We start from the raw sequence: 24,146 nt of genomic DNA on the forward strand, positions 1-24,146 counted from the left end.
GGTACTATGTTTTTAAAATTGTAAGTACATGTATATAAATATATAAGCTGTACTTCCAGGTAAGTATGGGGTTCCTGAACATCACTTTGCCCGGAAATCTACGGATGTTGTGACGGGCATGCATAAATAGAAACCCCACAAGAAAGATGGAAGCTCTCGAAGTACCCTCGCACGGAACGAGGGTGATGTGTGCATGTGCCGGAGGTTTTTTTAGGATCATGGATCACCGTCACGTATTTTACGCAGACATATTTTCCCATATTATTTTGCTCTTGAGAAGGATGTGTGATCACCCATTTTCTGGATCCGTGCCTGGCCCAGGATTCCAGAGGTTGGATCTTATTTATACATTTTTTATTCATTATAAATTTAGTTTTGATTAGATCGAAAAAATCTTGCTTTTGGATGAGGGTAGGACCCTAGATAAGGCATGGGGGGAAGGGGCTCACGAGGAGTAAATATGTTCTAAAGAGGATCATGGGGCTGAAAAAGGCTGAGAAGAACTGCGTTGTTGTGGTCAAAGAGGAATGGAGAAATTTAGAAAACATGGAGAAAAAGAGGCATATTAATTAGCTCACCACATGACCCGTATTTTACTGATATTTCTATAATTTTCGGCCCTCCCTTCTTTTTTAATGTCTCATTTTTTCCCCGCATTTTCAATGAAGTTACTCAAATTTTTATTCTTAATTATTCGGAATATTTTCAATAAATTTATAAATTATGTTGTGATAATTATGACTGATTATACATATTCATTAAAGTATTTGTCATGACTTTTTTTTGCGTAAATGTATTTTTATTCCCTTCCTGTATCTGCAGTGGCACTTAGTTTTCACCATGTTTAACGATTTTTTGCTCGTTAGCTAACGATTGGCAATTTCCCCTATTTTGGAAATATTTTGGCGAAAAGTAGCGACGTTCTGTATTTTGCCGTATATAGGATCCCGATTTTCCATATTCTTTTCGAGCCAATATGGTAAACCCACTAATTACTGAGCAATTTAAAATAAAAAGAAAAAAGATTATATTGTGTCATCCCGGTAAACTTCAATAAAGCTTCGATGCCTCACAGTTTGAGAACCTTTGCTTGTATAGTTCAATATTTTAATATTATTTGATTATTAATTACCAACACGAATGTATTCAATATCAAACCAACTTTCCCCTTCCTTTTCATTAATTACATAGATTTGGACAATCAGACTGAAATGCTTGTTGCCAAATGATAGAAAGGGTAAGCCAAGCTTACGTGCAGTTTAGCATCATTGGCGCATGGACACTATTTATTTGGCGAACTCAGTGTTTCATTCATGAGTCAAATCAAACGTTTCGTCACGATTTGGCGCAATGTCGATATGCATCAGGAACTCTGACTCAGAAATTCTGTAAAACCTTTCCAATAGAGAGCCGCCCTGTTTTTCCTAGTAAAAATTTAGAGTTGTGTGGCCCTTCTCTTCGTGAGGATAATGATCGAACAGATGAACCACACACATCTCAAAACAACGATGTTTTTATAAGCCTGCTGTGTCGACAACCGTTCTATCATGCATTTCATAAAATATAATAAAGTAAATATGAAGATTAATCGCTATTTTATGCCTAGATAATATATAGATAGCTTACCGTGAACACTGAGCGAGACGACGCTGCTTAAACCAGGACCGATCCCGTTCGTGGCTTGACACAAATAGTATCCAGCGTCGTCATTTGTGACGTCCTGTATAGTGAGGGTTCCGTTCTCGAATATCTGGTGATGATAACTCGTACTAATTGGACGGTAATCACGTGACGTAGCATCTATGAGGGGGGAAATATACAATTACTCCCCGTGACGACATTAATTTATTCGTACTGGTTATTAATGCCTTCATTTAAGAAGTTTATTATCAATTATGTAGTAAGAGATGTTCCTGTTATGCAAGGGCGACTATCAATTATGTTCGCTTTAGTTCAGAAATCATCCATTGCGTCGATGAATAGTTCTTAATGCGATGTATAAGGGTGGATCAAATAAAAACGGAACAGTTGTTAAAATTTCGTCTATTTTTGTGTGAGTGTGGCTGAACTTTGTGTAGAGGTAGAACGGGAGGGGTAAGAAAAGCAACTCCTCCACTGCGGAATGGACTTCCCCTAGGTAGTCACGTGAAATTGCGTGATATGTGCTGGTGGTGGACCGACAGTATCGTCCAACAGGCAATCGGTTGTTCTTTTCATCTTCGTATGCGGAATGTTTGCGAATGACGAAGAGCAACGCTTGGTGTAATTCATTTTTTGGTGGCAGAAGTTTGAGTACATCGGCGAACGCAGGCAGTGTGCGGTGAACATGCACTGTCACCGACTCGAATGGAGTACTGACACAAGCCTTTCAGCAGAGGACGGGAATCTGTGGATGACGATACGCCACCTGATCAGTCAATTCGTTATCACGGACGATTTGGTGAAAGATGTCGACCAGATAAACGGCACGGCCACTGTGGTGGTCGAGTGGTCATAGTGACGGACTGGGTTCGAGCCCCACCGCCGCCACAGTGGTGGTCGGCTGAAGTTGGTTTTCTGCGGTTTCCAACTTCAAGGCACAAATACGGCCGATCTCCCTATTAAAAAGTCTTGCCGCAAAGAGCAACAGGCCTGCAAACAGTGTAAGTATTCAGTCATTACACTTCACTCACTTCACTTCTGAAATTTAGATGGCAGCACTGAAAAATCAGACACAAAATTAGATACGCACTCAGACTGTTTAGGTACACCTACTTCCGGCATAACTCACTAGGTAGTATATTGCCCATGGCGTTAGGCCTGACTTGTGCTCGGTTTGAAAAAAAAATCGACACAAACATATATACGACACACAATAACATAAAATGGGAGATGAGCAAGAAGCTGGAAGTGCGTTTCGCACGCGGTTCCGTTCATGCAATCATTACAGAGAAACTCCACTACAAGAAAGTGATTGCACATAGTGGAAACGCTTGTGCCAGTTTTGCTAACGAGCCGATGACAGATAAAACAAAATTATGGGATTCATTCCAGGCCCTAAGTCTAGAGATTTTTTTTTTATCTACTTCATTGGGGGGGGGGGGGGATTGGGGCAGCATAAGATGGCATCGGCATTTCTAGATCATTGCCGAAAAAACACCCTTTATTGGCAGATTCAGTGATTTTTATGTACTATTATTTATGAAGCTTTGGCGTCATGCTTTGGCGCAGTTGTGATGACATGAATGTGTCAAAAATATTAATCTTATAACTAGATACCTGCAGCTTTCTCCCACCGGATCTGAGGTTGCGGGAACCCATCTGCCTGGCAGTGCAACGAAACACCTCTTCCTACCAAGACGCTTGAATCAGATGGCTCCAAACGCCACCTGGGGGGAACTGCGAATGAAAGTTATCACAGTATCAGTAAGATATTTAATAAATGGTTTTATATTATAATGAATGAAAGTTCAATAAAAGAAATGATATAATTTTATGATTCTCAATAGGATAATTTAGTTTTTCTGAAAATTCATAATACGGATAAAGAAACGGAGAAATCTTATATTTACCATGAACAGTGAGGATGGCGGTGTAATTCACGGAGGTGACGTCGTTCTTGACCACGCACGTGTACCTGCCACTGTGTCGGGTGGAAGCGCTCTCTATCGTCAAAGAACTGAAATCTTCGGACAACTTTTGGATAGTGACATCGTTGTTTCGAGTGGCTAGAGGTTGGCCGTCTTTCAGCCAGGACATATGGAAAGGAGGGTCGCCTGCGGACACCGCGCACATACCGTAGATCTTCATACCTTCTTTGAGAGTCTCAGATGGAAAGTTGAAAGGCATTATGACCGGCTTTTCTGCGGGGGAAAGTAAAAATAATAAATGATGACAAAATATGCTAGTCATAAGAAAAAATATATCAGTGAATTCGGGATTCGCCAATACTAAATGGAATGCATTGCTGCAGGGAATCTTAAGCGAGGGTACAAGGGGTGCGATGAAGAACTTAGGCTTTAGCTCGACATCAAATGTGACTAATTTTTCCAGTTGTAATACCTCAAATGATATCAAGCATCTGAGCCATAATTTGACGAAAAGATGTTGATGATCATGTTGGAAAAACTTGAGGGAGCAGACAGGGCGTGCGACCGTAATACCGCCTCCTCCTAATCATATCATGGCCCACCGCTCTGTCTCAATGACGAGATATAAGCAGACAGCCAGACATGACTCCTGACCGCCCATCCTGGAATGATTTGCGTTCTTTCAGGAGATGGACGATCTAGAATAGCAGAGATGTAAGCTGGTGCTCGAAGACCTGAACCATGCTGGGAAATGTTCGTGTATGGTGGTGTGAACATAACGTGACGTTTGTTTCTGTGTAACGATTGTTATAGTACTGCTACCTGTCATCAATTTTTCAAATTATGAATGAAATGTAATGATTGAATAATTGTACGGTTGCAGGCCTGCAGGCCTGTTGCTCTCTGTGGCGAGACTTCCAACAGAGAGAATGGCTTGCATTCGCACCTGGGAGTTGGGACCTGCAGACTGCAATACCAGAAACAAGAATTTATTCTTTTATAAGGGGTGTGGGCACATTTCGGTGCCCCCACCCACTTATTTTTCTTTACCGGTGAAGTAAAAGAAAACGAAAATTCGGCTTTTCACTTGTCCGGCTCTGGAGCACTAGAAGCAAATTCAAAATATACTTGGGATTTGTGAATGCAAGTTGCTTCGTTATACTTCCTCTCGACAGGATAAGGGGCCGTTCAAGTATTACATCATCATCGATGGGGGAGGGGAGGGGGTTTTCCGATTTGCTGACTTTGGATGACAAGGGGAAGGGAGGGGGGTTTTGGATAATGCTTACGTCATCAACCACTCTTTATGAAAATATGAGTTAGGATTCAGAGGGGCAGAGCTGATGACGAAATTTTGCTGACGGGGGGAGAGGGGTCAGCGTTTTCATGACTTTTACTGACAAGGGGGGGAGGGGGTCAAAAATGGCTAAAATTTTGCTTACGTAATACTTGAACGGCCCCTAAGTGCAAATAATGATCGCTCACCATGAATACCTGTAATGTCGATCAAGTTATTTGGGGCAATTCAGAACGATGTAATAATCTTGGACCAAAATGCGGAACAGTTTTTAAAACGGGATGCATGGTCAGACGATTTATACAGTAGAAAAAGTATTTGTGTATTAAACGAAAGTGTGCGACTTTGTACTAAACGAATGAGGTTTAACTAGTGTCAGCTGGACTAAAGCACTATCATCTATCCGCCAGGGTCGCCTTTATAGGTGGCACATGAAGCTCCGCACCTGAGCGGCGGGTTATCTTAAGTGGGTGGGGAGGCTGCTTGGCTGTTCCGATTGATGCTTTGTGGGCCGTCAAGAAATTTCAGAAAATCGACGTTAAAAGCGCGTTCAATAAAAACATTTTATTTCATAACAAATTTGACGAAAGACTACGTAAGACTGTCATGACCTGCCTTTTACGGTGATTTTCAGGCTTCCTTCGACGGTTGGAGAATCGTTGGCTTTTGCGGAGCAGAGGTAGAGCCCTTCGTCTTCGTTCCTTTGAACGTCTTCCACGAACAAGGTTCCATTAGGGAAGACTTGCTGGCGACGATTCGTCGGAAGGCGTCTTCCATCTAGTCAAGATGAACCCCGAAGATTAATTAACCGACATAAGAAATAAAAGCAGATTCTAATCAACACATCAAAAAAGTATAAGGTGTGCAATATCGATGAAGAATGTTAGAGAGAGGAACCTGTGCATTTTCTTTTGTACTAAAAAGGATGTTCAACAAGGAAAGGATCGATTAATATTTATAGATATACCGTCCAACTCCGTTATAGCGCCCCTCCCCCCCTCCAGATGTCGCGTCAAACCCGACTAGCGTCAGAAATTTCCAATGAACAAATATTCCATTTCCAGGCTTTACGTGTGTTAAACGATGATTAAGTACATCGCCAAACTCGTTATAGGGCCAGAATTCCGCGAAATAAACGACAGCGTTATATCGGGGTTTGACTACATATGTATGTGCATGGACTTTAAAACTGGATGAATATATTCACATTCATTTCGAGACGAATATGAACTTATACAAAGTTGGACCCCGATATAACTAATACTCTGATGATTTTTTTTAGAAGTTTGTGCGTATATTTGTGTTAATAATGAACTCCGATTTAACGATTTTCATCGATTTCAAGATTTAAAATGTCGTTTTTATCTTATTCGTTGAATGCCGGGTTCGACGTTCCGGAATTACGTGTTCATATCTGTTTAATCAAATATTTATCATTATATCTGTGCAACCAACGATTTTCCGTTATATCTGACTTATTTAACTTAACTTATTTTTGTTCATACGAGAATTCGAATTTGCATCTTTCCAATGTTCAATATTTGTTTAACCGAAGATTCGTCATTATACCTGTTTAACCGATGGTTTAGAATTATATTTGTTCAACCGTGGATTAGATATGCCATCTGGTCAACCGAAGATTAGATATGCCATCTGGTCAACCGAAGATTAGATATGCCATCTGGTCAACCGAAGATTTGCATTATACAGGGTGTCCTGTCAGTGTTAGTCCGGCCTTTATTTCATCGGCCTTTATTTTTTCTTACACCCTGTATCCTCACTCTCAAAACTGGTACAGAGTATTTTTGAACGCCTTTTGAGCATTTCTGAAACTCGAATCCTACCACTACAACGGACGGTTGATGATATATAAGACGAGATAGTGCTTACAGGACAACCTATATATGTTCAACTGGAGATTCGGCTTTACATCTGTTCAACCGGTTTCAGAATTGTATTTGTTCAAAAAAGGAGATTCGACATTACATCTGTACAGCGGAAGATTCGGCATTACATCTGTTCATCCAGAGGTTTAATTTTCGGCATTGCATCTGTTCAATTGAAGATTTAAAACTATGTTTCTTCAACCTGAGATTCGGCATTATATATATATATGTTAAACTAAGATTTAAAATCATACAGGATGATTCAAAACTTAACGTACAAACTCTTAGGGGAGGTAGAAAACACAAGAACAAAGTAAAGTCGCATAGGAATGTATGACCGGAAGCTCCAACCTGATCAGCTGGAGGATGAACGAAGCTGCAGAAATGACAAGCCAATGATTAATGGAAAAACTCTTTATTTAGCGATACTTTACACGAGGATTAGCACGTACGTGTACACGTTAAGTTTCCCAACAAGGGCTCTTATCAACAGTGCTCATCAAGCTCTTCCTGTTCTGTTTTGTTTTTGTGTTTTATACCTGCCCTAAAAGTTTGTACGTTGAGTTTTGAATCACCCTGCATATGTGTTAAACCGAACATTTAGAATTTTATTTTTTTAACTGAATGTTTCGATTTTGCATCTGCTAAACCGAAGATTCGGCATTATACCAGTTCAACCAGAGATTGGAGACAAGATGTTTATTCCGCACCAAATTTTAAACTTATCTTCAACTATCAGTTCCCGAAAATTATTTTTCGTAGCAATTCCCTGGGTTATTCATAAGAAAGCAGCTCTCGTCCCATCGTAATCTAGCATCCAGAAATGTTTTCAAATGACTAATCGAAGTGAATAGATGTTGATTAAAAGATTTCCCACTGAGATGAAACTAAAAATTCTTAAAACTCCGACAAATTCATGATTAAAAAGAATTCTTCTATTTTTTGCACTTAAATTGCACCCCCCCCCCCTTTGATGATGAAAACCCTTTCGCATGTTGTTTATTTAGATAACTGAATAGTTTTACATTTATTTTTATTCTCTTGTGAGCACAGTATTATTCATGTGTATAAATAAGAAATCGAAGAAAGAAATGAAGAATTCCCTCATACTTTTTGGATATTTGGATTCATGAATGTATTTCATCTCCAAATATTTGTAAAGAGACATAACATTTGCACAAAATCAAGGGAAATCCAAGTTCCTAAATAAATATTACGTACGTGGAGGCGCTTCCCAAGATGTATATTTAATGCATTGAAATGATACACATGGATTCTAAACTTATTCTTTCGTCAGTTGTAATTCAAAATCTAATTAGTGGAGAAAATTTTGAAATTTATGAAAAAATAAAAGTATATTTTGTTCAAAAATGATGTTAACAAATTCTGAAGGTGATTGTTCTTCTGGCGATGAGAATAATTACATCGCGTGTGAAAATTACATTAAAAAGAATTTGAATTTAGTGTCGTCACTGAGTTCTGAAATAACGGAGGCAGCAAATCAAAATTTATTTACGAGTTATATTAAATTACTTTTTTGCGTGTTCAGGGATTTAGAGATTTCAATATGCAGTTCTCTCTGAAAACAAAAATGGTCGAAAACTCTGTTGTTGGATAGATAGCCGAGTTCTACTCTGGTCTTTCATTGATTGTAGCAATTAGCTCTTATCAGGCAGGAAAAATAATATATAACCGATTCTAAGGAAAAATGTAGCTTAGTCGGTAAAAGGGGTAATCGGTAAAAAGTGATCGACTGTTTCGTGTGATTGACGAATAGCCACTTTTCGAGGTGATTAGTGAATTTGGCGTTATTAATGAATAGATAGATGAATACGAAATATACAGTGTGCCGCATATATAAATTCGTAAATACATTAAAAAATCATAAAAATTAAAGGAATCAGTTTTTATTCGGTTTGCAAGAAATTATTCTCATGAAGGGTGATTTTTCTTTGGTTCAAAAAAAAATTAATTTGAAACTTTCGTTGATATAGAACGCTGCACAAAAGTAAGTCACAGAAATCCGGACCTCAACCTTTCTTCAAACACTTCTGCGTCCGATGCGTTCGTCAAGCTGCAGTCGGCGATTCCCGGCTGAAGTAGAACAACTTCACCAATGTCAGCATCACAATGAAAATCTTATGTAAGCGCCAACAAAAAAAAATTCAGAAATGAGTTGTTAGTCGTTTTAACTACATTTTATATAACTGTGATTTTCATACTGCCAGTGATTTGCTTAGCCGGGTGCCAATCTAAAGTCATGTGATTTGGGGGAGGGGTGACATTGTGCTAGGAAATATGCTAATTAATGGTACCCATACAATATATGTTTTTCCCTCCATATTTTATAATATGAGCCATTATTTTCCAAAATCATTTTTTTCTCCCATGATCTTGGGAAGGGGAGAACCCACCTATTTAGATCCATGTCTGATGGATCACGGTACTAGGAAATATCATGATAGTATATGACGGCCGCTTCAGAGTAAATATCTAATTACCTTTCTCCCAAGATATTTCATCGACGGGGTACCCGGCTACCCTGCACTGGACGGCCATCTCTTCTCCAGCCACTACCGACAGATCTGGCATGGGTCTTATTACGGGAGGTCCATACACGTTCAGCCTTCCGACGTGACGTATCTCGCCGACGTCGTTCTTCGCGGAACAAGAATACAGTCCTCCGTCCTCGACGCGAAGCGTCGATATGTTGACATGACTAACGACATCACCATTCCTGCTCACGTAATCACCAACTCGAACTCTGTCGTTGTCTGGTACAGGGTAACCATCCAAAGACCAAGTGACTTGCGGCAGGGGTGTTCCGGATGCGACACATTGCAGAGAAACCGACGGACCGGGTCTCAGCGTTTGCTCAGAAAAGGTCTCGTGAAATGTTGGGGACGTCTCTAAAGAAATAAATAAGAAAATAGGTAAAAGGGCAGAATATATCACACTAATAATCGTGAATGTCGCAGAAAGTTTTCTCACCACATGAGATTAATAACGCAGATAATTTTTACCTCCGAGGACCAGCTCAGCAGATGCTTGAGCAGAATCTTGAGAGTTTCTGACGAAGCACTGGTAGACGCCTCTATCCTCTCTGCCGACCGAGTTGATGTGGATTATGTCCCTGGTCAGCATCCTCACTCTACCAGAATTGTCGGCTAGTGGACGGTTGTCTTTCATCCAAGTCACAGAATCAACCGGGAACCCTGATATGTTGCATTTGAGGGTCACCGGCTTCTCGGCGTCTACCAGTATCCTCTTTGGATGCAAGTGAGCTGAAAGCGGTGCTGAAAAAAACGAAAGAAATGATTGAATATTGTCCTTGAAGTTTAGTTCAAGTTAATGTTTAGGAAGATGAATAGCTAAAGGGACGTCACCTGTGACTGTCAATGTGTTTTCCAGCCTCTTCTCTCCAGCGCTGCTGTTGACTACGCATACGTAAGTGCCGGAGTCTCTCACGTTAACTTTCTGGAAATATAAGGAGCCACTTAGAAGTATCACTCCTGGTCGAGGGAGAACCAAAACCATACGTACGCCATCTTTCTTATACCACCTGAAAGAGAAGGAAAGGGGAAAAGATTGAATGCCGAAAATTTTGTCTTCAAGTAAGCGTTTCAATTACATGAGTCATTGAGCGATGAGTTTATTATGAAACTACAACATTACACCGCATTGAACTTGCCAAAATATATACTTCAAAAAGGTGGAGCTCAATAAATCGAATTTATGGCAGACGAGAGAGTTTTTCTGTTGGGATGAAATTTTTTTTCAAATTTTGGTTCATGTGTGACATTTATTTCTATAATCATTCATCATTTCCTGCGCTATTTTTTCAAATTCATATTTTCTACATTGTCTACTGATAATTTACCACACTCCGACTCCAGTCGTATCGCTATACAGCAATTTACTACCCATAGAGTTAGTTCAAAAAAGAAGACGCCATCTATCTGTGGTCACCCGTGGTTCATCGGAAGAGAATCCGTTATCTATGTTCTTTCCCCAGGATCAAACCCGCGAATCTGATGAAAGCCTTCATGGTGGAAGTAGAACATCCTCCCACGGCGTTACTCGGGCGTTCTATACAGTCTGGTGCCACTCCCGTTATTAACGGATAGTTTCCCCTTTTCTCGTTCTCTCCATAGCAACTTTGTTCAGCCGAAGGAAAAGGAATGCGATCCAATTCATGTACTGAGTTGTTTTCGTGTTTCAACTTGTACATCTGATTGGGCGCGGAAGGTCACATGATCGATCGGCTATTTATTGGCTGTCAGTAGAAAGGAAAGGAAGAATCGATAATTCGGTTTTTACTAATTCGTACATATGAAACCAACTCGATACATGAATTGAACCTTATCCCATTTCCTTGGAAAAAGGTGCTATGAAGGGATATAAAAGGAAAAACTACATATTTGTTAACAATGGAAGTGGACATCGGACTGTCTGAAGATAGGGGTTCAAAAATGACACAGGAAATGTTGAATGATTATAGAAATTTTAAAAAATGTAACAAAATTAATTTCAAATTAAAAATTTTTTCCAACAAAGCATTTCTTTTGGAGTGCGTATTCGGAACGGTGTGTTGCTGACTATTCCTAATTCAGCCAAGGGGCTGAAATTCATTTTCATCGCCAGGGCGTAAGAAGGGAATAAGTATATTTGCACATAACCCAAATCACTTTTCTCCGAGTCTTTTGGCCACTGTAAGGTCATGTAATCATAGTGGCGGATTCATAATGCGAGGATCTGGACTCGAACTCCCACGGTAGGACGATGGTGCTCGGCTAAAATTGGTGTTCTGTGGTTCTAACCTTGGAGGAGTGAATACGAGCCGATTCTCCGTAAAAAAGTCTATCCACAGAGAACAAAAGACCTAACATGGTACAAGTATTCAATCATCACATCTCACTCTTAGTTTAGTTTATAAAATAGATGGTAGCACTAAAATTCCAATGAAATTTGGTGTTATGCCTCCAGAATGTCGTAGTCCTTCTCACGTGCTCTGTACGTCCTGGAAGGATTGCAGCTTTGGGATTATTGTAACAAACGCGTATATCTACCTCAAGCTAAGTTGGGTGGTGTGAGATACAGAGTTGTATCATCACCACAATTTCTTGCGCAACCTATTGAACAATACTATTGGTCTGCACGTAAACAGATTTCATATCGGTCATGAACAAATTTGATTAGTCCCTAATTAATTCGTAAATGGGATTGTGATATGACGAAATAAGCAATTCCAGATTAACGCTTTCGTGAGATTATTTAGATCCCTTCCGTGACTGAATTGGATTCCGAATGAATGGAACTGAAATGCATTTATCGTAATGAAAGAGATTTAATTTATTTTTTCCTCTTTCCTGATTGGCGTTTTCCGTTCCAGAGAGAAGAAAATTTAATAAAAAAAAGTACAAAGATAAGGGTTGGGGGTGGCAAAGGATTATTTGCTGCCTCTTTTCCCTCGGGGAAGGTTGGCACTTGCCCTCGAAGCGAAGGAGGGCACAGCAAAATTGGGTCAAGTAAATTAGTGGAATGTGTTGGCTTGATGAGGAAAGGGCGCATTTCTCTTGCCATTAGGGAACAAAGTGTCGGCAACTTCGCTTCCTAAACATTTCGGTTAATGGCTGGGGCCACAGCAAAAATTCGAGGAACGGGGAGGGCAAGCACGTCCTCTCTCTCTCTCTCGCTCTTCCCCTTTAATTACGTCCCACTCTTTCTCTCGTTTCAATTTCTTTGCTCTCATCTAAAATAAGCGCGTCTGTCTCTCTCAAGAGAAACTCTCTCTCTCGCTCTCTCCTTTCTCTGAGAAGAATTCATTTAAAATGTAATTAGAGCCAATTTAAATCTCGCCAGAGTTCGCAGTGACTTGTTAAAACTCTCTCCAAACCACACACGATTTTTAATGCTTTGGCCGTCGTAAGATGTAATTAATGTTTGATTTCTATGAATGAGGAGGAACAAATTTATAACCTCGACATTTGGCTTTCCTCGAAGTTACTGGTAACGATTAATATTCAGGAAATTCTACTGAATCTGATAGTATTTGAAAAAAATTAAAATAGTTGGAGAAAAGTCATTCAATACTTATTATGTGATTTTTTTTTACTTTCAGTATTTTTCCCCCCGTAAAATAGTGTCCATTTTCCATGATCGCTTTATTAGGACCTTTCAGAATTGATTTCAATTATTTTAATGGAAATACGAAACAAAGACGACTTGGAAATTCTGAAGATCGATTTTCCATTTGTATGTTTCCTACAGTGCTTCACAGATAAACCACAAAAATTCGTATACACTTGTATGAGTCATTATATAATGATCTCGCCCTGTATGACGCAATGACTAAAATCACAATACAGGGTGGATACTATCGACCGCACCTATAATTACACACATGAGTCCTTGTGAAAAACTAATTTGGAAAAGTGTTTTCACTTTTTTTTGATTTAACCAATAATTATGGAGTCATAACACTTTAAAAATTGATGACGTTCGAATCCTTCCAAATTCACCGAACGTGCACCAAACGCACAACTTGGCGCTTTTAAGCTGCTAGCCATGCTACAACCCTGAGCGTAATCAAGAAAGCTATTTTCCAACCTGATTTTTTTTTCTTTGTCCTCTCCCACAAAAAAATTCACTTAACAGAGAAGGAAGGAAACAACGACATTTTTTTTTTTTGGCAAAAAAAGTTGATTTTTAAAAAACAGTTTTTCTAATAGATCTCGTTTGGCTAACCCTTTAATAATCTGGTGATAAATTTGCCAAAATGGTGGAGTGTAGGTGAACACGTAATTACAAGGTTAATATCACTCGACACCACAGCTTTCCAAACTTTTTGTTCCATTGCAACCTTCAGAGAATTTTTTTTCTTTCATCGCCCCTAAGTCAAACCAACCTCACTTTTTAAAGAAGCTATTGCAAGAAGCCGTTCCTCAATGATTCATTTTCAAAAAGCCGTTTTTTGGCAAGCTTTTTTGACAAAGCATTTTCCAACACGACTTTTTGGCAATAAAATTTTTAACCAGCCCATTTCTTACGAATACATTTTTTGACAGTGCATTTTCAAAAACTCGCGGTTTTTCACAAACAAACATGTTTTTTAACAAGCTGATTTTCAGCAATGTATTTTTCAATGAGCCGTTCTCTTTAAAAACACGTTATCCAAGTACGCGACCATCTAGTTACTTGTTTCCAGCCCCAAGTGTGGAAAAATTTGGTTATCACTATATATTTTTGATAGCTTTTCCCATAAAATTTACGAGCAATTTAGTTTATAACTTTTATTAAAAATTATTTTTTAAAACTAAAATACTTCCATACGTTTTTTTCTTCCGAAAATGTCTTGGAAATAATTCCAGTGCTTTTTGCCTTCGGTACACGCGCTGTTTCATGGTCCAAATATTCTAAAGAAAATTCATAACCGAAATTTTAAAATTGCTTTCAACAGCGTTTCGTTGTCGACAAGGAAAGAACTGAAAAAAAAAAAAAAAACCTAGGCGTTTATTCACTTGGAGTAGCAGCAGCTGAACTTTACCTGTACGTTGGTAGAGGATAAGCCTGCGCGACGCAAATAAGTTCTGCCGGAGAGCCCTGTCTGACGTTGATGGATGTCCTCGTGTCTGACAGTCGCGGAGGATGCGTTCCCTGAGGATCTGAAGAAAATAAATAAAAAAGAGGCATAATTACTGTTCTTGCGCATGACTCTTGAAATATTCAAATATACAGAGACGAATAAGATTATATATAGAGCGAACCTCCATCAAGATTAATATAAGCATCGAAATTTCGCTAGCGGTCGGAGAGATAATCGGAAAACCAGAGATTAATTTCTATTTTGGGTTTCTCTCAGGGTAGATCGATATTCAGATATAGTTCATAAATCAAGATTAACTTGCATCTGAATTCCGTCTGATTTAAATAGATACGATTCGGATTCATCTTACTTAAATTTAATAATTATCGATCTTTAGGAAAAAATATTCCGTTTTATAATGAGATCCTTAAAATGTGTGAAGCTATAAAAAAATTAGGATACTGTACTTCAAGGCAAAAGGTACAGGGTGTCCCATAAATTCACAAATAGTTCAAAAATTTATAAATATTGAAAGAATTTATACATTTGTTTGCGAAAAATTTTCACGGACATGTGATTTTTTCGGTATAAAAAAAAAATTAGCTAAAATTTTTGTTGATAGATTGTGCTGCACGAAAGCAAATCACAATTTTGGACCTGAACTTTCCTTCAATCACTTCTGTATCCGACACGTTCTCAAACTTGGCCCGTGATTCGTGGATGAGGTAATGAAACTCTACAAATCGTGCTTTGTCCACAAATGAAAATCCTAATGAAAATCTTATGGAAGCGCGAGTAACAGGAAAATTCAGAAATGAGTTGTTATTGCATTTTTAGCGGCAATGACGAGATATCTCACCTGCATAAAAGCCTCTTATTGACACTCCAGAAATTTTGTAAAAATTATTTCTCGGTGGAAACATTTTCCCTATACCCCTTAGTTTTCACCTGCTGAAAATCGGAAGAAAGCCTACCTCATTAAAAAGGATATGGCATTTAGAATGGGTTGTTTAGTGATTTCTGATTGCTGCTTATAAAGGGTTAATCCTACATCCCGCATTTTTTACAGGACTCCGATTTCCATATCTCCAGTGATTCAATTTGTGTTGCGCTCTCTGTCGACAAAAATTTAAAGTTTTTTTTTTTCTGTACCGAAAGTATAAACTACGCATGCAAACATATCGATTCATTTTATTTTTTATAAATTTTTATATCATTTATGAATTTATGAAACCTCAATAGTAAATCCCCATTAATTTCTGATGCACTGAGTTGAAACAGAACTTTATTACCTGTATTGCATTTTTGATGTTACAGCTGGGGTTTTTGCGTCACGACTCCCATGTGATGTTTTTTCCCCCATTCCACTTCGAATAGATGTTGCTAGCTGCAGATTGTGTGACCTGCTTCTGTGAACTGTGATGACATTTGCCTGATTATAGCCAGATCATGACTTTTCACCAATTTGCCCCGTTCTTTTTACATACACTACACATTCATGCAAACACATATCTATCTACAAACATGTACACATTTTCTTCTTCACAGGCCTTCTTGGCCAGTTTTTATGCCGGCAGTTGGCCCTCGCGGGCTGGGAATCGGCTTAAAGTTCAATTCTGGTCTGGTCTGGTCTGAATTTATGAAACCACCCTATAAATTATGCGGAAGATTATAATGTATGAATAATAAATAAATAATTAATATAAATAATTAATCAAAGCAATAATGGCTCTGAAATTGTTTTCTTGAGGAAAAATATTTAATCATGATATTCATGATATCTACCGTTTCGTTTCCTTTACGAATATATTCCGGTTTAAGGAAGGCACGAGAATCGTTAATGTCGGATAACCTCAATATACTGCAATAGTTGTAGCATCACGACTACCCTGACCGTTGTGTATAGCGTTGAACCGTATTACCGACGATGTTGATGAGATTTCTATGGAAGCATCCATTGCAGCTAGCATTCAAACGCTCGCTGCTAGTTTGGATAAAGGATTGAGAAGGGAAATACACTATGTAATACCAATAATTGTCCTGACACCTTCGTATTTCCAGCTAGTTAGGTTCCGAGCGTTTTCTGCTGATACGGGGCATTACGCAACTAATTTTTAGCCCACTCACTGAATTTGCTGGGTAATATAGTTTGTCGTCACCTCTACGAGAGATTTATATTATATCACTATACCATGATCATTCCTCAACTAACCGATATCTAGACCTGATACAGTCTACGCGGATAAATGTTATCTTATCGGGACTCGAGGTTTCTGATAACAATAGCTGGATGATAACTATATCCGAAGAAAATTTCATTAGCAAGTACAGTGACCATACATTTAGTTTGGTCGAACGGGACGTATAGTAAACGGATATTGTTAAAACTGGACCTTTCCGTTTTACTTTCCAACTTTCAACTGGTTGCAAAATGTCGAATCGTTCCATTTTGTTCTATTCTAAAACGGGGTCTCTTTCTTCCCTTCAAGCTGAAATATATTTTTCTGTTATTCAGCTATTGTGAGGCGTTGAAATGGATATCTGTCTAATGTACATCACGGATTACGTAATTTTTTTTGATTGTACATTGCGTTTGATAGATTTCTTGAGAAAGCCTCTAGGAAAAATATATTTGAATCTTGCCAACTGAAATAAACTGATCAAAAACTGAAGACAAGGGCTTTTTTTTCGTCATGCATTTGCCTTCACTATGGGAAGACCATTGCAAATGCAGCTGCATACGTACATGGATCACAACGAATACTGATTATAACAGTAAGTACAGAAATGTTCAACAAGGGAGGGAGGAGGGAACACTTTTTCTAACACCCTGCATTGTCTAGCAGCCTGATAACGATAACTTACTAAAAAATAAGTTTGGCTAAACCTTAGCATCAGAATGCGCAAAAATAAAATTGTCCGACGTCCCGATAACGGTAAACAATTTTTCCACATGTTATGATATTGGTACAATACCCGAATGATAACAATATCCGTGATTTTATTAAGCAGTGTCGACTGTATTTCCAAAATTAAATAGGGAGCCGTTTTTTTTCAATATCATGATGTGCTCAACATGAGAAATTAATGGGACCGTTCCGAAGAAGAATGAATATAGAGTAAGGGAGGGTAAATCTGCCAATCGGGAAATGATGATGCCAGCATCATAATATATCATCATGTGAAGTAAGTCATCAATCGATGGTTATAAGACCAAAGCTCACCTGTGATGATTAATCTCCCGGACGTCGTGCTGAGCTGCATGTCACCGCTGAGTATATGTTTCGTGAGGCATCTGTAACTCTTGAAGCCGTCCGTTATCATGGCGTTCCTGATGAGAAGTTCTCCGTTCGACAACACGCTGTACCGCCCACCTAAACACATCGTCACACAGTACCAACGAATCAGACTCTTTTTTTTTTCCTTTGAACTCATTAAAAAGCAAATTTGAATATGTTTTGTTATGATTCCGTGTAAAATTCCGTAGAAAATTTCAGAGTAACTTCAAGAAAGGACAATACATTATGTACATCTGATGTTTCCCGAAAACGACTAAACAACTTTAAAGAGTAAGCCGGGTTTTTCCAGGAGCAGGTTTTCTCCGACGCGTGCAGCGTAAAAAACACTTGATTGGTAAAAAAAACCCATGAGTTTCAGATTTTTAACCAATCAACGTTTTCACACTACACACCACGGCGTAGAAATTCTACTTCTATGAAAACCTGACGTATATAATATGGGGGAAAACGCCTAGTTAAAATAATATAAATGCACTGATTACCACGTTCTTATTGAAAGGCACTGAGTTTTGAACCGTAATGAATTGCAAGTGACTTCTGGTACTCATGGAGTTGCATATTATTATTTTCAGTGGGGGTTACTTATAAAAGCAAAGTCAACCACCGAAAATTCAGAACCCATTGTAGAACTGGGGCAATAATATCTAATGCATAATGCGACCATTTTGGCCGAACCATTGTCACAGGTATCCACGATTTGTTTTTCAAGTTAATATTTATTCATCTTCCATAAAATTTTATACACATGTCTGGTTGCTTCAAATTGACAAATTGTAAATGTAGTTCCTTCAGACTGCAGCTCTATCTATCGAAAGATAAATATGATCTATATATACAGATCTAAAAGTAATATGAAAATTCAGTGCTATTCAAAAATTAGAGTGTGTCCCGCCTTTTCTCTTTCTGCAATAACAATGTAGCAAACAGGGCATATTCTACCGCTAACCATCATTTTTTGGTTATTGACATCCAAATTTGAGGTTTTTCTAGGCAACTTGTATATAGATTATACAAAATATTGTCATCCCGACGCAGACATCTCTTCGTAAGTGAAATAACACTAAATTGCCTCTGCCACGATGTAGGTCAGTAGGCCTAATGTGCATGATTTGAATAAAAAGACAAAATGTAAAAGGAAAAAATACGGAGAGATGTTTGAGAAGTTTTAATTACTTTTTAATTTGGGCTGGAATCGATTAAAACTGTTAACTGGCTAAACAAAAAAATCGTTTGTTATCTACCTATTAACCGAAAAGACGACTCGTGTTCCTCGAATACGAAAAATGCTATTCACAATGGAGACAGTAAATTTTGGAGCTGTCATCAAACTCAGTTTAAAACTGATAAGTTTTCGTTCAATCTACTAGTGTTTCCTCACTATTGTCAAAAAATTTGACAAAAACATCGATTCAAATATTTTTAAATATGGTCACTATATATCTAAAATGATATGTATTGGAACGTAAACGATTACACGAAAAAACATCAAGTAAATTGTAAACTTTTGATAGAAATCATAATCGAATTTTAATAGGATTTATCGAGTCCATTAACTAGACTGAAATTTTCAACTGCGATCGACAATTGATCGATTAACCGACACCCGATTAATCGGACTAGCCCTATTTTTAATCCATGCCATCCATGTGAATTGTTTTTTTAACGGAAAAAAATAATTGTGTGTGACTTACCGTTTGCAACGTTGGAAATGATGGTGACTCCGTCTTCTCTCTCCCACGTCGTGACTATAACGTAATCTCGTACGAAGCTCGGGACTTGGCAACGTAGAACCGCCGTGTTGCCTCGGATAACGAACTCGTCATACACTTGGACTTGGTACCTCTGCCTCACGACTAGAATAAAGCAAACGTCCAACTTAATTCACCATACCACCATTAAAGCTAAATTCACACATTCCAGATTTAAAGAGAACATACACTGAGTGGCCACTTTATTGCGATCTACTGACAGTTTAAAGCAAATACGCTATGACGTCACCCTGTTCCGTAATCTCGGGCATGTCAAAATTTTACAGTTGATTCTCGATATAACGACCACCTACGTCCCGTCGAAAACGGACGTTATATTGGGAGGGTGGTTATATCGATGTGAAACATATATGACAGTCGTGATAAACATATATGACTTACCCTACTGGTCGTTGTAATGGAATGGTTGCTATAAAGACCGTCGACTGCACTTGAATTCACACTTTCCAGTATAGATTTTGTCTCGATTGTTTTTATGGGACGGCAAAAATTTAAAAACGAAAAAAAATTTTTTGATCAACCCTGTATTATACGTAAAAAGATGCAAATGATTTGTAACTTTCACAGAATATTTTGCTTGATTTGTACAATACATGTGTACGTTTTCGGGATAATAGCACGTATATTTAACAAGATGAATGATGTTTCCTATAAAAAATTTACTTTTCATCGCATGTTTTTCCTTGTAATATGCGAAGCTTTAAACCACTTCTTACGGAACTTACAGAAACTTTGACACTATACATATGATACATACTTTTTTTATTTCTCAAATACAAACATGTAATACAGAAATTTAGACATGTGTTACACAAATACAAACATATAATACACAGAAAATAAAATGGATGCACACATATTACAAACACTTTGTAGCCTCAAAGGACTGAAAAGTCTTTCCAGCAGGCCTAAAGGAATATATAAGCTCTATAGAATATTTTTTTATTTCTCTTGCAAGAGCATTATTATATTTAATAGATATGTATTCAAATGTATTTTCGCTTATCTATCCTGGTATATCTGAATAATAATCTATAATACTCTGAAGAAATTTCGAATTTAATTTTAAATACATAATAATTTTTGATTATTTGTCGAATTTTTTTATTGTTTAACCTTTTTGAGTCGCAATTAGAAATCAGTAACCCCTCCCCCCCCTAAAATGCCATATTTTTTTAATGAAGTATGTTTTCTTCGATTTCCGACAGGTGTAAACTATAGCGAAAAGTTCCCCATTGAGAAATCAACTTTACAAAATATCTAGGTTTGTCAATGCTAAAATAAGTGGCTTTTATGGAGGCGAGATATTTCGTCATTGCCGCTTGAAGAATTAATTTTATTTTCATTTTAATTTGTTTTTCAAATATGCAGTCCTACTTCAGTGAAAATTGCAGTTGAAAGTCATTAAAATTCAGAAAAACGTCGACGATACAGTAAGGTGTAATTTAAGTTACTTGCTGAGAGTAGATGAATGATAAGATGATATATGGAAAATCCCTTATCGTCCCTATCCATTTGCGGTCGGTGGCAGGGTTGCTGGTCACCCTTTATATACATAATTCTCCCATGTTAACTCTTTTTTTCCACCGTTTGGAATTGGGAAGATTTCATCGAAAAATTATGCGAGATTTCAATTTGTACGCTTTGTATCTTTAAACAAACCCTTCTCTAATTCAAACAATACACGTCATGGAATTAACTTCGTGTTCCGTTGGTCGGAATTTCTGATATCGCTCTTGCTTATATGGATATATTTACTTATTTATTTATTTATTTATTTTTTTTTTTAAGGTTTTTGGATGAGGCTTAATATGAGCCGAGCAGAATTTCGAACAAACTCGTTTATCGGTCGCCGTGATATTGATTTGGGGGCCCCCGCAGGGCTGTTTTGGACGGAACCGAACGTTTCTGAACAAACTTTGGCCGTCGATAGGGATCCTCTTTTGTTTGAAACCGTTCGGCTTTGCGAAGAGAGAGAGAGAGAGTGTGTGTATGAGAGCGGTAGAGTGGTGGAGGAGCCGAGCAGCTTTTGTACTTTGTACCGGATTCAGAATTTGCTCCGTTTTCGCCTCGAGGATAAAACTCGGAGCAGGTGAAATCGACAACGTCACGTCAGCAAACACACGAGCGCTTACGAGATTAAGTCGATCCGGGAACCAATTAAACGAGGATATCCACCCGATCTCACCCTCCCTCCATTATTTAGTTTGGTGGTTTAAGGAAGAAAAATTCGGTGGCCCAAAAGAACTTGTCGACCGTGAGAGATCCATTCTATATCGACCATCATCGAGGCTGTTCCGATCCGGGATCATTCTCTGACATGGAATGAAACTTTTGTTTTTAGGCAAAACTAGAATTCCCTTAAGCGCTTGGTTACATATTGTATAACAACTAAGGGCTAGGATTTTTATGATTTGAAAACCGACAGAATATATTCCATGAAAAAAAAAATACATTTATGCTAATATTTTATAAATAGCCAGAGAAAAAACGGGAAATTACAATCGCTAGTCATTGTTAAAATTGATGACAAAGGTACACGAATAAGATTGCCAATTAATTGCTAATATCGCAGAAAAATCACCAACCGTTGTCAAAAACGATGTCGAAAGTAAAATTGCCAATTGTGGGGAAATGAACCTAGGAAGCAAGAGAAATCTTGGTGAAAAAAAATATGAAAAGAAAATATAAGAAAATATAGATAATAAGAAAATATGCCTCAGATTCTGAAAAGACCGTGAAAAATACCCTAAAGCTACTCAAAATCATGAAAACGTGCTCTACCGCTAAAAAAAATAGCGAAATGTACAAAATGCATAAGAAAAATGCAAAGTATTAGAAATCCTAGACTCAATAATAACTATCTCTTATAAAATAATAGAAGGTAAAGTGTCTGATTAGAATCGTGAAGCAAATCCAAAAAAAGAAAAAAGAAAAGAAAACTGCAACCAGTTTTTTTATAGAATTGACAGTTTTATGGCAGTGGCGAGACTAGATTTCAATGTAACGAAACCGGGCAGGTAATTCCCACCTAATGCAGTGCATAACACTTAATGTGATCGATCGCATCGGGACTCGGGTTTTCTGACAACAATAACTGATTGATAACTATAGCCGAAAAAAGGCTCGGTTGTAGTGCGACCCCCCCCCCATTTTGACCAAAAATGAATCGACGACACCCTACTTAAGCTGACCACATGTCCCGGTTTTTCGGGACATTCTGATTTTTTGCCAATACATGTGTTGTCCAGAAAGCACTTTTCGGAACACTCGTTTCGGTTTTAGTTAGGCGATATTGAATTTTAATGCTTTCAGTTTTTTTTAAAATATCATTTAAATATTTATTTTGTCTCTTCATGTACTTAGTGCTCTTTATGCAAGATTGAAGTGTAGCGAGATTACCCTTGTTTTTCGTATGCAGGGTGATTAAAAAATAATTATCCGATACGAAAATGATTCTACTATAATAAAACATTGACACATTTTCCTCCTTATGTTCACATAAGGCGGGTGTCTCTGATATGGCCATGATAAGGTGTGAAATTTTTTCTAGACGCCGTTTAGAAAATAATCGAAAGAATCAATTTGTTTTGTTTTGATCACCTTACACGAACAACTTATCACCTACAAATGAAGAAAATTGTACTGGATGCAATCAACTTGTTGCGAGAACACGTTTAAAATTCAAACCTTTCTATCTGGAGCGGAATCGACCGCTTATTACTAAATGTTGAAAAAAAATTAATTTCTCAATGTGTTGAGAACATTTAAGTTCAACAGAATATGGCCTGAAAAATCAGATAAACATACAGCAATATCGAAATAGGAATTTATGGTAGGCAAAATTTAAGAAAGGGATTTTCACAAAAAACATTTGAAAATAGGCAAAAAAAAAAAGGGCATTAATGGTATTTTGCCTGAACTTCCGGACGCTACTTATCATATTCGATGTTTCATTATTAAGAAATATAAAATTTTGGAATCGGGTGAGTCACCCTGTGCAAGTGATAACTTGATATATTGATTACTGTAAAGGTAGCTCAGCTGAGTAAAAGCATTTTTTTAAGTTTTGACATATTTTTAAAATAAAAATGAATTTCTTATTTGGACGTTTTTATTTCGGAGAATCTCTCGCAACCTACCAGGGAGTGGAAACCACTAGTATAATGTGTGTCACGGATTACGATACTTTTATGTAACGTACAGTGTAAAACGTCAGAAGGCTCTCTTGTTGACAAAAATTTCCATAACCCGTACACAAGGGGTCCTAATTGGGCCGTTATGATTCATGCTTTATGTACGTGTGGCACTTCTTTTGCAATTTCTTTCAAATAGTGACGGAATGTGTAAGGTAAAGCAAAGTAGTCCCTTTCTTCAGTTTTTGGCCAGTCTGTCAACAGACCACATTCACAGTTCCTCGGCTAGAAGACTTTCACAAGGGATCCACGGAATGTACCGTCTTGTGCTGTTGATAACGATAAACTTATACCCCAAAATTTCGATAACTACAAAGGAATTGTTTCCCATGTTATGATACTGGTCCGTTCCGTACTTTGCCAAAGTGATAACTAGAGACCGGAAGTTCAGGCAAAATGATATAAAAAAAGTTTTGGAAAAATGCATGTTTTGAATTTTAGCCACTGTTAATGCCTATTTCTACATTTTTTTTATGGATATTCTTGAATTTTAGAAGCATATTCTCTGTAGAACTTGGAGAAATGTTTGTTGAAGTTCGCAATGC

General features: G+C 37.8%; 1 protein-coding gene across 2 annotated transcripts in view; it reads right to left on the minus strand.

Moving 5' to 3' along the window:
* LOC149087808 (cell adhesion molecule Dscam1-like) overlaps positions 1–24,146 on the minus strand; it is a 190,262-nt gene that overhangs the window by 46,164 nt on the left and 119,952 nt on the right. For both annotated transcript variants that reach the window (XM_089231720.1, XM_089231721.1), the window contains exons 3-12: positions 19,328–19,489; positions 17,562–17,711; positions 14,299–14,416; positions 10,139–10,314; positions 9,776–10,048; positions 9,254–9,661; positions 5,482–5,643; positions 3,552–3,842; positions 3,259–3,378; positions 1,627–1,800 (exon numbers count right to left, since the gene is read on the minus strand). In XM_089231720.1, coding sequence (XP_089087846.1) covers positions 1,627–1,800; positions 3,259–3,378; positions 3,552–3,842; positions 5,482–5,643; positions 9,254–9,661; positions 9,776–10,048; positions 10,139–10,314; positions 14,299–14,416; positions 17,562–17,711; positions 19,328–19,489 — 2,034 coding nt within the window. The remainder of the gene's footprint in view (positions 1–1,626; positions 1,801–3,258; positions 3,379–3,551; positions 3,843–5,481; positions 5,644–9,253; positions 9,662–9,775; positions 10,049–10,138; positions 10,315–14,298; positions 14,417–17,561; positions 17,712–19,327; positions 19,490–24,146) is intronic.

The sequence above is a fragment of the Pholcus phalangioides genome, unplaced genomic scaffold (genome assembly GCF_987345545.1).
Source record: "Pholcus phalangioides strain wild (caught in Gottingen) unplaced genomic scaffold, Ppha-v1.0 ptg000004l_1, whole genome shotgun sequence".
In the NCBI taxonomy this organism is placed as follows: domain Eukaryota; kingdom Metazoa; phylum Arthropoda; class Arachnida; order Araneae; family Pholcidae; genus Pholcus; species Pholcus phalangioides.